Source organism: Coturnix japonica, chromosome 19 (assembly GCF_054131305.1).
Source record: "Coturnix japonica strain WE chromosome 19, WE-NBRP24, whole genome shotgun sequence".
Lineage (NCBI taxonomy): Eukaryota > Metazoa > Chordata > Aves > Galliformes > Phasianidae > Coturnix > Coturnix japonica.
In genome coordinates, this window is record NC_140681.1 from 13814756 (window position 1) to 13828120 (window position 13365).

Sequence of the window (13365 nt, forward strand, 5' to 3'; positions counted from 1 at the left end):
TGAGAGATGTGTTCAGCCAATGGCTGGGCTCCGGCAGGAGCCTCCCACTGCCACACACAGCCACGCTGGCTGCACTCGGGTGGCTCTGGAGTGAGGAATGGGAACGGTTAACCAAGGGCTGTGTCTGCTCCTGCCTTACTGCAGAGGTCGCTCTGCTCGGTGTGTGCTCACCAGAACCTCTGGAGGATGTGTCTGTTCAGGACCCACACTGCCTTCAGCCAGCAGGCAGATGCACAGTGATCCAGGGAGTCCCTGGCTGTGGCACACAGTTAGAAATGCTTTGGCAGACAAAGAAGTGAGAAAATTAACTTTCTCGTCTTCAGAAAGCAGTGTGAACCATCATGCCTGGATGGATGGAATTTGTTTTGATAGCAAAACAAGTTCTATGGAAACCATTGTGAATCCTGCAGCAAGGCTGCCCAGGAGAATTGGGGAAAGCCGCTTTTGTTTGTTGTGCTTGGCACCGTTTTGCTCTGGATGAAGATGCTTTAATTTTGTGGGGAGACCCAGGAGAGCATTCCTCTTTTTCCATACCAGAAAGCCTTCCAAGATGGCATAAGCGTCCCCTCTTTCCAGCTGCTCCTTTCCAAACACACTGTGCCTCCTAAAGATAGTCTTCACAGTGGCTAGGGCTGGTGGAAAACATGAAGCCTGCATGGATTAGCACAGGAATTCATTTGGGCTGACGAATTGGGTTTCCCTCTATAAACAGCACTAGTGTTTTCGTCTTCTGGACAGCACAGCAAACTTCGCGTCCTCTCACTCCTCATCCCGCCTCTCCCACACTGTGCATGCATCCAGCAGCCTGTAACAGACACACGAGGTGTTGCTGCTGGGGGTGGAGAAGAGCAGCCCTTCAGCAAGGCATTCCCGGCCCCCCCTTCTCAGACGGGCTTTTTCCAACCCTTTAAAAAAGACAGCGTGGTTGTTTTGTTTTCTTGGTTTATTTTTGTTTCCAGGTAAAAGGGGAAATTAAAGTAGTCCCTTCTCGTCTGGTTTAGTGACCTTCCAAGCAGCCCACACTGTGTATTTGTGCACTTTGCAACTTTGTTTATCTTCAGCTATGATACACTTTATCATCTGCAGGACTCTGGGATTCTCTAAAGAGAGTGTTGTCCGCTTCTTTTCCCCACGGACTTTGGTCTTTTTCTTTGCTCCCAGTATTTCTCACGTTGGTTTGCAGGATGTGCTGAGTTCTGTAGCCCCTCGCGGACCCTGTGGGTGTGAGTGGCCAAGGAGCTGTGTGCAGGATCCCCACCCCTCCATCCCCCCCAATTCTCCCTTCCTGCTGTAAACCCTCCACCAAGCCCTTCCCTGGTGTTCTTCTAAATGCCCCTTCTGCAACAAATGCACTTTTGTAGAGCTTATGCGTTCTTTTGAAGCTCACCGGGGTCAATAATCGCCTATTATTGTTTCCCTCATTGCTCAGCACAGGCTGCACTGAGTGTGTTTCTGTCTGCCTGGCTGTTCAGTTGTGGATGATTTTGTGTGACTTACTTACTGAGTATGGAATTAGAGTTGTGCAGACAAGAACTGGAGACTTAGGATTCAGCTGTCAAATGGTTTAAGAAATAAAGCCCTATCTATCTATCTGTTAACCTCCCTTAATCATTGTAAAATCCAAACCCTGTTAAAAGTTCTTTCCTTGGAGCCTCAGTGCTGTCTCCTGCCCTTTAAGGCGCAGTGTAGGCATTGCCATACTTTCAGAAACAGCAGTTGATGCTGGAGTCAAGATGCAGGTGGCTGCAACTGAGAAGTTTTCTCTGCCGCATTATTTGCAGTTTCTCTGCCATATTATTTGCTGTAGAGGCCTGTTTGTGCAGGTCCTGACCGACCCACTCTTCTCTGGTGTGGTTATGATGGAATTCCCATAAGGATAATAAGGAAGCTGCCCCCAGGACCTCAAGGCGCTGGCCCGGACACAGACTGTCCCCCTTAGAGCAGGCTCACTGAGGTTTTGCAGTTGTACTGAGAGGCAATGTCTGCTTCTGTCTTTGTGCATTATTTTTTTAAATTGGGCAGATGTCTCATCCACAGTGATTTAATTGAGAGTAAGTAACCAAAATACCTTACTGAATCTGGCCTTGCAGAAGATACCAGCGGCTTCATACGGTTTCTTTATGCTGTGTGTGTATTAGCTGGGGCATTTCATTCACGTTGGCAGTCACTCTCCTTCTGAGACCACTCAGAAAGACTTGCAGTGATCTTGGCCTTCAAATTTGCTACTGCTGTGTCTTCCAGCTGTCTGTGGCTAGTTCCCCAACTGCAAGACAAACAGTGTTCCCGTTCAGTCTGTGTTCCTAGCTGAAGGAACAGCCTGCCAATTGCTTTTGAATGTGTTCTGTAGTCAGATGAGATCACATCACACATAAGAAAGTTTTATCTTTATTTTAGGCAAGAGGGTGTTTTATCATAGCGTGGTTCCAAAGCCTTCCTTGTTGGCTTGGAATTCACCCAGGAAGTGTAGCAATGGATGGTTAAATACAAACTAATAGGTTCAATATGAGCTACAGATGCAGAGCTCGTGAGCTGGCTGTGTACAATCGTGTATAGAGTAGAATGCTGTCATACAGCTGATGAGAACTTGGGAAGGATTAGGACAGTCTTGCTAGATACTTGCAGCATGCCCCTGAGATGCTGCATTGCACAGAGCATTTTGCATCCTGCCTGAGTTGGGATGCGAACAGCCCAGAGACCTCACAGTACGAAAATTTGGGATGGTTCATTAGATCTTGGGAAGGATTCCCTAGGGCAGTCTCTTTGGGTGGTTGTTGCTACATCTTGATCTAGAATTGGGATGGGGGTCTGCAAATAACTGAGGGCTTATTTCTGAACAAATGTAGATTATTGGGATGAGGATAGGAATAGACCTGGCTGAACTTCAACTAAAGATAATCACTTCAACAGCCATTGAATGTGGAGGAGCTCAGTTCCACCTCTGGTAACTTATAACCCCTCTGTTCTCTGCTCCTCCTGTTTCTCTTCTCATTCTGAAAACAAAAATTTTATGGTTCATGCTGCTGACTCAGATTGAAAGCTGTAAGTCTATGGATGATGCATACACATTTTTCTGATGCATTCAGGCTATTTCCCATCAGAGGCTCCTGGCCTTCTTGAGGTGAGATGCAAAATCAGTTGTAGTATCTGCTCCATAGACTCCTCTGCACTCCTTTCAGTTACTTAGTGCATCTCAAAATTGTTCATAGGCCATGCAGGCATTTCTCCTGCTACCTTGGGTCAGTGGCTCTCTGCTATTTTCTCCTTAGAACCAGCTTCAACATTCAGACTTGTTCACAGGGAAACCTGGTTTGCTGAAGAGGAGCAGATTCTGTAAGAATCCACAAGCCCTGCAAAGTTAAGACACACCACAAGATAAGATGCCAGAGAATCTGAGCCAGTAAATAGTTCTCTGGATTAATAGACATAAGCACTAGTGCTCAAGGGAGAAAAATAGATTACATTATTGACTGTTCATCCCCTACAAAACTGCCTGAAGGGAAGGGGAACACGGTTTGTTTCCCCTCAATTAAATGTTTGTTAAATGGCTTGTTTCCCTTCAATTAAATATTTGTTCTGGTAGTTCCTTTGTGACAGAAATATGAAAAGCGGCAGCACTGCCTATTCCTGTTACTTTCAGCTAATCCTGACCAGGCTGTAACTGTTCTTCAGTTCTTACCCTCCTCCCCCCCCCAATTTACTTCCTGTTGAAAAAGATACAGCTTTCTCCCGTCCATTCTTTTTTGTTTTTTTTTAAACATTTCACTGAATGACTCACATCAGTAAATAGGTTAAATGTAGGGGAATGATGAAACTGCAGAGTGATGTGAATGAGCAGAGCTATCACTTGCTTTTCCTGCCAGCAGTTGCTATTTAGAGGCACTGCGGTATCTGTTATAGATTTCATTAGTGTTCAGACCGTGAGGTGTGTAGGAAAAATTCATCACCAACCTCCTTTGGTTTTGCTGCTTTTAATCTAGAAGAAATGTGTGCTAGTACCAAGCAGCATTGCTTTCCTCAGCAGTTATGTAGCAAATGAACGAGGTCAGGCGTGCACGGACAGAAGTAGAGGTGAGCACTGCTCAGCCCAGAGCTTCGCAGCAGCCACAGGGTGAGCTCAGGAGGTAGGAGTGAGAAAGCAGAGACCTCTGCCTGGTATTTCTTAAGGCTCAGTCCATCAGCACAGTATTTCTGTATTTATTTAGCCAACTAACCTTGTTTAACAAAATGAACTCCATCTCCTTCTGATATCAGTGTTTTATTTATGATGTGAGTCTTCTGCTTGGAATATTTTGCTCGGTCTTGTTGCACATTCACTAAAACTAAACACAAACTTCATCTTTTCTCAGTAACTTACTATCAACTAGAAAGAGCCAACTGCATGACTCAAACACGTGTCCTTCCCGTACAATCTCAGCCAAAACTCTCTGGCATTGGAGTACTGCAGAATGAAAGTCATATCTAAATATATGTGAGCAGAAAAAAGTCAGTTAAAAAAAGACTTTGTTATGGAAAGCTACTACAAACTAAACCCACAGTGGCCTGGAGTTCCTCATCACACCCAGGCTGATCTAGTTTTCCACTTTCAAGGTACGCTACCCAAAGTGGCCATTGACACAGAAGAGCTGCACAAAGCTGTCAGGCCTTGTGGTGCCTTATGTAGTGACTGAGCAGACAAAGGGTTTACCTAGTAACTAAACAGAACATCTATCATCCTTTTGACATACTTAATACCTGAAGGTATCCTTCTCTCGCAGCCAGCTGGTACAGATTCTTCTTCCATAATGCAGACAGGGTTTTACTATCTTTGGATAAAAAAAATTAAAATATTTAAGTACTGAAATTCATCAAGCAAACAGGAAATCACACTCAGGAGCACAATCAGTCCTTTCTCTCGCTGCTCCAGTTCACAACACAGAACAAGGGCATGTGTGCGTATGTCCTACAAGTATCACATAATTCATTCCCTGGAGACAGTGCCTGGAAAGCTCAGCTCAGGTTTCTAATAGATTGGCACGGGGGCACCTGATCAGCCTTACAGTCCCTTCCTCCAGCTCACCATAACACAATGTTTGGCACCTGCTCCTCCAGGACAGTGTGTCATATGTAGACATACACTTTTTGCACTCCTGGTTTCAGCTCCTTTGTTATGGGGTCTCCATAAACTGGTCTAGCAGGGAATTCAACAACGCGTTAACACCCACTTCTCTCCTTACTGATTAATTGTGTGAAAGTCCTTTGGCTGTGGAAGTGTAGTGATTTCTTACTAATCACTTACAGGTTCAGATGCAATTTATTACTGATTTACAAGATTGTAACCATTTGTGTAACAAGATGAAGTGAAGCATGGCAGAACAGGACAGGCACCCTGCAGCTCAAGCTGTGAGCAACCTGGTCTAGAGGGAGACGTCTGTGCCTACAGCAGGGAGGTGGAACTAAATGATCTCAAAGGTCCCTTCCAACCCAAACCATTCTATGGTTCTATGATCCTTTCAAGTACTCGGAATTAATTTTTTAGAGATACTGAGGATTCCAATCTTGATTGATGATTATGGGTTTATACATATTATGTTGGTGTCTTACACTGGTGCCTATTAGGACGTTAGACAGCTCAGAACCTCATGCCTTTGGTAGGCAGGGATTCAAGCTACCTAAAGGGAAAGCTTTCCTTTAATGCTCTCCACTATGTCCATGCACTCAGTGTATGCTCATTCTGTGCAGGTCATCATCACTTCAAGCTGTTTTCTGTTAGCTAGGTGTGGGATATTTGACTTTTAAGTGTGACCATCACAGTCTTCCAAAGCCACTAGGCCTTGCTTTCTCCTCAGTTTTAACACAGACGCAGCACAGCAAAAAGCTTTTGATATTTTCTGGAAACAAACTGTACAGTGGAAGCACTCAGAAAACCCATAAGATCTCAGGGATGGTGTGACAGGCAGATCTGTGCACTGAGTATTTCCTTCTTGATGCTTTTGATGTGCATTTAGGACACTGGGTGGTTATTTTTGGCAGAAATGCTAAATGCTCTTTTTCTGCAGACGCACCCAACTTCCTGTTAGAGTTTTTGGGTATCACAGATACTGATCTTATTGCATCTGTAAGGCTGTAATGTGAAAAGCACAGCAGTAATAGCAGAGTGGCACAGCCCTGGGCTTCAGCAAATGAGAACAAGCCCAAATGCAGCAGCTGTGGACACAGAAACAAAGGAAGAAAAACTGCTTATATTTGGAAGGCCTCCAGCATGCAAGGATCTCCAATGAGATACCCTCATCTGGGCTGCCAGCCCTTAAATGAGGCCTGGCAAGGGGTGGATCCTGGCTCCAGCCCTTCCATCACTCAGGTACATTGCTTATACCTGGCCCTGCCTTCCCCCCGGGTGCTCCATCACTGCTTCAGGCTGTGACTCAGCATTTCTGCTACAGCATCTCACTCTGGAACCACACTGAAGTATAAGGGAAGGATATTTGAATGTTATGAGTGCAGACTAGATCCTGCAAATCACAAAGTTTAGCTGTTGATTTCAGTTGGGACAGGCATCAGATAAAATTATGTATTTTATTTAGATTGTGTTTTCCATCAGATATTTATTTTATGATGTTAAATTCATGGCAAGATGCTGAGGGGTTTTGAGACTATTGAAACTGTTGCAGCCTGCGTCCATTGTAGGACTCAAATGGATTTGGAGCTCTCTTTTCTTGGTATCAGTAACTTCTTCCAACTTCTTCAATCTTCTTAAGTAATGGAGGTGGCACAATTGCTGTTGAGTTGGCTGGTGCTAAAGCAGTTTATAGTTTACACAGATTTCATAGATTGCAAAGAGGACAAAAAAGTTCCAGGATGCTTCAGCTGACGTTATTTTAATAAGGAATAAAAGCCTTCAGAGTGGCAGATGTGTAATGAAAGTTAAAGCTCACAACTGAGCGCCCCGTGGCAGTAACACAGCCCAGTTTTCCAGAAAAATCCTTTCATTGCTAGTGATTTATAAGACACCCCCCAGCCCTCCTATTTTTCCCCAGTTTTAGGATCTGGGCTCCCTATGCCCAGTACACCTACGTTTGTATTTACCAGTCAATTAGTTGCTCTGCTTGCATGTGCAGAGCCTGATTTTCCAGGATGCAGAGTATAAAATAGGCTGTGTACTGCGTGGTAGGTTCCAGTGCTTGATACGTGGCTGCACAGTCTGAGGGAGCCAACTAAAATATTTCTCTTCTATATATAGTCACCTGAAATCCAGCAGCAAAGACACATCTCAGTCCCGTTCTCAATACCAGCTCACTTCTTAAGATGTATTTTTTCCTCCTTATTATTGGAATTTTTTTTAGTTTCCGTATGGTTTTGCAGGAAGTGCCAAATGCTTTCATGATAAATTTGAAAGAAATCTGAAAAGACAAGACAGAAAAAAGCATCAGAATTTTTAATATTGCCATTTGATGAGAAAAAAATCACTTGATTTGTGTTTGAAGGAAAGACTGGCATATTTCCTGCTCTTTACAATCAAAGCAATGTCGAATTTACACAGCCACTGTGCTTAGATCTGTTATGTAAAAGAAGGGACTGACTTTTGGTCTGGCATAAATGTGTCACGTTTTATTTGGGCCACGGGGATGATCCCATCAGTGAGAGCTTTGCCAAAGGCAGTGACTGCTGTCTGACCTGGCTTAGGAGCTGCACTCCTGAGGCCTCAGGCCAAACTGCCAGCACTGCTCTGCTGTATTGTGTGACCAGTGCAGGTCTGTATATATTTTTTTTTTCATACTTATTTTTAGATATTATCAGTTGAGAAAAGAGGGGGGAAAAGGTAAAACCTTGTGCTGGATCTGAGCAAACTGAAAGGTCAGCGGTTAAGTTCTGCCTTATGTATTGTATATGGTTAAATGTCTTTTTAATAAGTTAAAACACAAAATGAAAGAGTAGCTGAACGCTGGCATTTGGCCTTGCAACGTAGGTCCAAGGTTACTTTTTTTCTCAAAAATGGTTTTGCAAATCTTTTTCAGAGCTGATAGATACACACCTTAGCTGGATACAAAACATTATATGAAAAAGAATGACTGATCTTTGATCCAAGCAATCAAAAAGAAAGGTAATTGGAATTTTTCTGCCTTTTCTCCAGCTGTGTGTTTCTCTTACCCTTTATTTATTTATGTATTTTTTCAACTAAGAAGTCATGCCCCTTTTTGTTTGGCTTAGAGAGTTTAAAATCTCACTTCATTTAATTTTTTTTCCTCATTCTCTATCTTCCCCACGTGCGTACCACAGAGCTGTCCTGAATTAGCTGAGCCTTGGTGGGCAGGGAAGGAGAGACGGGGCTGTGCATGCGGGGCTGAAGCATCCTGCTGCTCCCAGGTGGCAGCGAGGACATGGTTTGCCTGCTCATGTCTTCATGGCACACTAAAAGCTCAGGGTTCAGCTTTCCTCTCCAGTCCCTGAATTGCCATCAGGCCCTCTCCACGTGTCTTGTGCTGCACGCATGTAAAGCGCTTCCTGGCTGTATTAGCAGAGTAAATGTGGAATAGCTGGGATCGCTGCCCAGCAGTGCGGTGCAGGGTGGGACCCGTGGAGTTCAGCTTTGCCCCTAATGGGACCCTCACTGCTGTAGGATCCTAAAACCCCAGACTGCCACAGATACAGTGCAGCGACAGTGTTGACTCCATTGGTGTTATTCCAGACACATATGTGGAATGACACAGTAAAGCTGTTATTCCAATGTGTGTGTGGATGCGTGTGTGTGCACGCATGCATATGAGTGTGTGTGCATCTATAATCAATTACAAGGAGCCTGATTTGTTGCCAGCTAAAATTGGAGACTGATTTCTGTCTCTGGACTACTAGCTGAAGCTCGGTATTTAATAGAACCCACTATCATCCCACAAGTGAATATGCTCCAGATTTCTATCTGAGAGGATGCAAATTAGAGTCTTATACATCCCTGAGAACTGGAGCCTGAGAGACTGACTCTAACCCATCAAAGCTGAGTGCTTAGGACAAGGGGGAATGGTTTTTAACTATAAGGGAGAAGGTATAGGTTATGTGTAAAGAGGAAATTATTTACTCAGAGTGTAGTGAGGCCTTGGCACAGGCTGCCCAGAGAAGCTGTGGGTGCCCCATCCCTGGAGGCATTCAAGGCCAGGCTGGATGGGGCCCTAAGCAGCCTGATCTGGTCAGTGGCTGCCAGCCTGTGGCAAGAGGTTGGAACTGGATGGATGGGCTTTAAGGTCCCTTCCAATCCCAGCCATTTTGTGATTTTTATATTCTTGAGAGACATTTTAACCATGCTACTGAAAAGAGATCTATGGGATCTCAGTGCAGGATCTCAGCTTCCTCTGAAGTGTAGATACAACACAGTTTGCTCATTCTGTTTGCCCTGCTAGTGATTTGCATTTCAGTGAATTACACCTTAGTCTGGATCCATATGCTCCCAAACTCTGAAGATGAGTGATGCCACCAGACTGTGTGGTATTGACTCCAAGCAGACTGGGATCCATTTCTCCAGGCATGCACACAGTCATCAGATAGGGGCTCTGGTTGTAAATCAGGACTGGATTGCTGGATTTACACAGCCTCCTCTTGGAGCTCCAGTGTTGCCCAGCTGCAACCAGGCCACTGCAACTGGAGCTCTTTTAATATTGCTGCCCCTCTATAACCTCAGCCCACAAAACCTGCTGCTAACCTCCAGTGCAGCACGCAGGAGGGAAAGTGAAGCCTGCAGGCTGGGTCAGCCATCACTGCACTGTCCCAGCTGGGTCTGTGAGCTGGACCGCACTCAGTGGGCTCGTGGTTTGCTGCTGCTGCTTTCACTTCACCGCATGCTCAGGCTGAGAAGCAGAACCAAAAAGGGACCCCACAGAAGGCTTAGCAAGCCCCTTTTAATTGCCTGCTCCTTCATCTAATACTTAACCCTTCTTAGACCAAAGTGACTGTTGCCTCTGACGTTTCCATTAGTCATGGCTGTATTAGAAGAAGGGAAACTCGCACAGCATTTTTGGTACGCTGGCATGTCAATAAATAGATCGCCCTGCAGTCTCAGCCCACTCTTTTTTAGAAAGGAAATGACCCTGTGAGATGGGTGCCCACTTCTTTTACCTCACTGCTATTTTTAGCCGAGACGCTGAAAAATTTCCATTGAAGACCTGCTCCTCTCATTTCCTGGGTAGAGCAAACAGGAAGCTCTTCTGAGTGAGCTGCAGGAGGGCTCGGCCTGAAAGTAGAACAACCTCACCTCCCTCTGGTTGCTTGTTCGCACTGCAGCGCACCGAGCACTGCTGTGATGCGCAGCCACGGGCTGGAGTAGAAAGCTGTGCAGCAGGAGGGGGCAGGCTGGCAGCCACCTGTTCTTGGCACTGTGCTCTGCAGCAGGCGCCCATCTAGTTGAAATCAGGCATTTCCTGGATGGAATGAGAAAGAAGAGCTGAAATCCAGGCTGTTCACAGGGGGATTTTTGAGCACGGAGGGTGGGAAGTGCCTTCCTTGTGTCACAGCATGCAGCAGAGACCAGGGCAGCTCGTAGTCCATGAGGAGTACAGGAACCGCAGCAGATATCTGTACAGCAGCAACGTGGAGCCTCACATTAAGCAGATAATTTCTTTTTTCCTGGGATAAGATCCATTGCCTATAGAGAGGTTTCAAACTAATAGTCACACCTCTTAAAAACTATTGCACGAGCTCTCCCAGAGATAGTAAGAGGATGGGCACGATATTGTAACCGTGATAAATTACCATTTTTTGTAAACATTTCTTGTTTATTCAGAGAATTGTGAAGTCTTACAGCTGCAGACCTGTCAGCCAGGCTTGGGTGAGGGGTTGCTGTGCTTTGAATTAGTTTGTGCCTTAGCTTTGAAATAACAGTGGGAAAAAAATATATAGATTTGGAGTCCGAAACCTTAGAAAATTCGGCTTTTTTTTTTTTTTTAAATGACAAATTCGTCAGGGAAAATAAGAGGTTTCCAAATGGAGGAACCCTCCTCCGTATGTGCAGGATGGGATGGCTGTTGTGGGTAACGTGCACTATCATTCAGGTTGTTCTGGACAGAGAATGAAGTGATTCAGTGTCTTTTGTTGAGCCTTACTGCCAAGCCTGTCCCAGCCTCTCAGACTGTTAGAGCAGTGCATTGAAATTTGCTTCTGCTGCAGCCTGCAAACAAACTATAACAAAACGTGAACTGAATAGAGGCACGAGTCAGGTTTTTCAAAAGAAAAGAAACACAAAAATGTCAACAGGTGAATTGCAGCCTCTGTCTTGTCAGCACGACCTGTTTATTTCCTCCAAGTCAGGCCTTTCTCTATATAGGATGTTCTCATTTCATCCTAGTGAAAAGTGATAAAATGTTCAGGTACTCACAGCTTGATTTCAGTTTGCCCAGGTGGAGGAGCTGACTGTGAAAGAGGGAAAGAGCTGTGTTATGTAGGGGATACAGTGTGTGCCAGGGACATGGAACAGGTTGTCAGTTGTTTTCATGGCACTTGAAGCATGTCGAGCCAACACAGCCCCCTCTCTCCTCTCCTTCCCTCTTGCTTACCAGAAGTGCTTGGTGTGGATTATTCAGCCAACACTGTTTTCTAGTTTTAATCAAAAAGTGGCGGTAATAGCAGATAGATGATGTTCTGAATTGATGGCAGGCTGCACGAGGACTCTGCTTTTACTGCTTGTGACTTTGGAAGTGCTCTTAATGTTTCTTCCTCTTGCTTTTATTTCACAGTTAATGAAATTATCAGGAAGGAATTTTCTGGACTCCCTGCCAGAAACCAGACATAGAAGAAGATTTGTGAGACAACTTCAACCAAATCCTTCCATAACTGACCTCTTAGATCCTTCCAGTGCCCCTGCAACCTCCTGCTTCCTTAACTGTTCATCTCAAGGCACCAGTTCAATGCAAGGAACAATGTATTGGCATCAAGCTGACAGCCTTGACTAAGCAACTCACCACCTCTCTCTGTAAACATCGAAAAGGGCACCCTTCCTTTCGTCCAAAGATCGCATTGTTCTCATGTAACTGAGCATCTGTCTGAGGAAACACTTCAAGCCTGCTGCAAAAATCTAGCTACGTATTGATGCATCTATCTCAGTAGTAAGGGAGAAGTAAGATGGCACTCCTGAACGCCACGCAGAGCAAGGGAGGTTATATGTTAGTCTCTATTTGGGTGGGGTGGGAAGCGAGGGAAGAAAGAGTAATATATTGTGTGAAAGGGCAGCAGCACTGTGCAGCTCACTGACAATGACTTGCCTTCCAGGTCACAAAGCCCTTCTGAAAAGTTTTGTTGTAGGAAACCGAGGCAGCTGAAGTTTACTCTGCCTGTGTCCATTCCGGAAGCAGAAGCTGTATCAGTATTTCGAGCTGTAGACTTCAACCGAATGTGGGAGTTTTCTCCATGTTTTCTTGTCAGAATGGACAGGGATTTGATGGAGAAGGATGCTCACAGAGGGCCAGTGAAAAGAGCAGTTCAGCAGCTGTTACACCTATCTCAAGGTAAATGGAACCCCTGTAAACAGAGATGGATGCAAAGGAGTCCCAGCAAACACCAAGATTTGATGACCCACCCTCATTTAGGCAGTGTGTCAGCGCATCTTACATATTTTCTCTCTAATGAATTGCTGCTGTTTCTTCTCACATAGAACCCGCTGTTGACTGGTACCTTGTCTCATGTAGCAGCTGTAATGTTTAACCACACGAGCTGCACAGGAGAATAATTGCATAGCACAGAAGCTGTACGTTCCAGAAAAAGTATATGCTTACTTATAGATCCTTTGTCTCTTTAGCACTGCAAAGCTACCAGCAGCTTCAGGAAAGGTTAAAATTCCATGTGAGTTAGCGTGTTATGTTTTGCTTTGTGTGTCTGAATGTAATGTACTGACAAATGCTTATCATGGTAAGAGCTGCCTGCAGCCATACAGTGAGCAAGTTTGTAATGTCTCAGTGCATCCCTGTTACCCCAGTGGGATGAAAGCACACCTGGAGTGGCTGATCTCTGCAGTAAGAGGCTGCTGCACTGTGGGCAGCAGTGGTTTTGTGAATGAGGAAAGCTGTACTGTTAGGGCTCTGAGCCTGAGCTCTTTGTAGAAAACACAGCAGACCTGCCCTGTTCTCAGCTGCTTCCCAGCAGAGTTCAGCAGTGCCCACGTGCTCACAGCAGCCACTGGGCTGTGTGAATATTGAAGACCAGCAGAGCAGCTGCCTGGTTTGCTCCCCCGTGCTGCAAGAAAGATGCTTGCACCAATCCCACGGGCTGCAGGAATAGGACTGAGGCTGCAGTGCCTTCTGCATAGTTCAGTGACTGGCTGTTAAACAGCACTTACACTGCACAGCTGGTTCACACGCCTCAGATGAGCTACTTAGTGCCGTATTGCTGGAGTCTGCCATCCGTTGTGTATTTTTA

General features: G+C 45.2%; 1 protein-coding gene across 6 annotated transcripts in view; it reads left to right on the plus strand.

Moving 5' to 3' along the window:
* NFATC2 (nuclear factor of activated T cells 2) overlaps positions 1-13088 on the plus strand; it is a 77615-nt gene extending 64527 nt beyond the window's left edge. For 4 of the 6 annotated variants that reach the window (XM_085519843.1, XM_085519842.1, XM_085519841.1 and 1 more), the window contains exon 10: positions 11691-13088. In XM_085519843.1, coding sequence (XP_085375969.1) covers positions 11691-11746 — 56 coding nt within the window. In that variant the 3' untranslated portion in view covers positions 11747-13088. Of the gene's footprint in view, positions 1-7991; positions 8078-11690 lie in introns of all 6 variants that reach the window. The other 2 variants (XM_085519845.1, XM_085519839.1) reach the window with 1 other exon arrangement.
* The last annotated feature ends 277 nt before the right edge of the window (positions 13089-13365 follow it).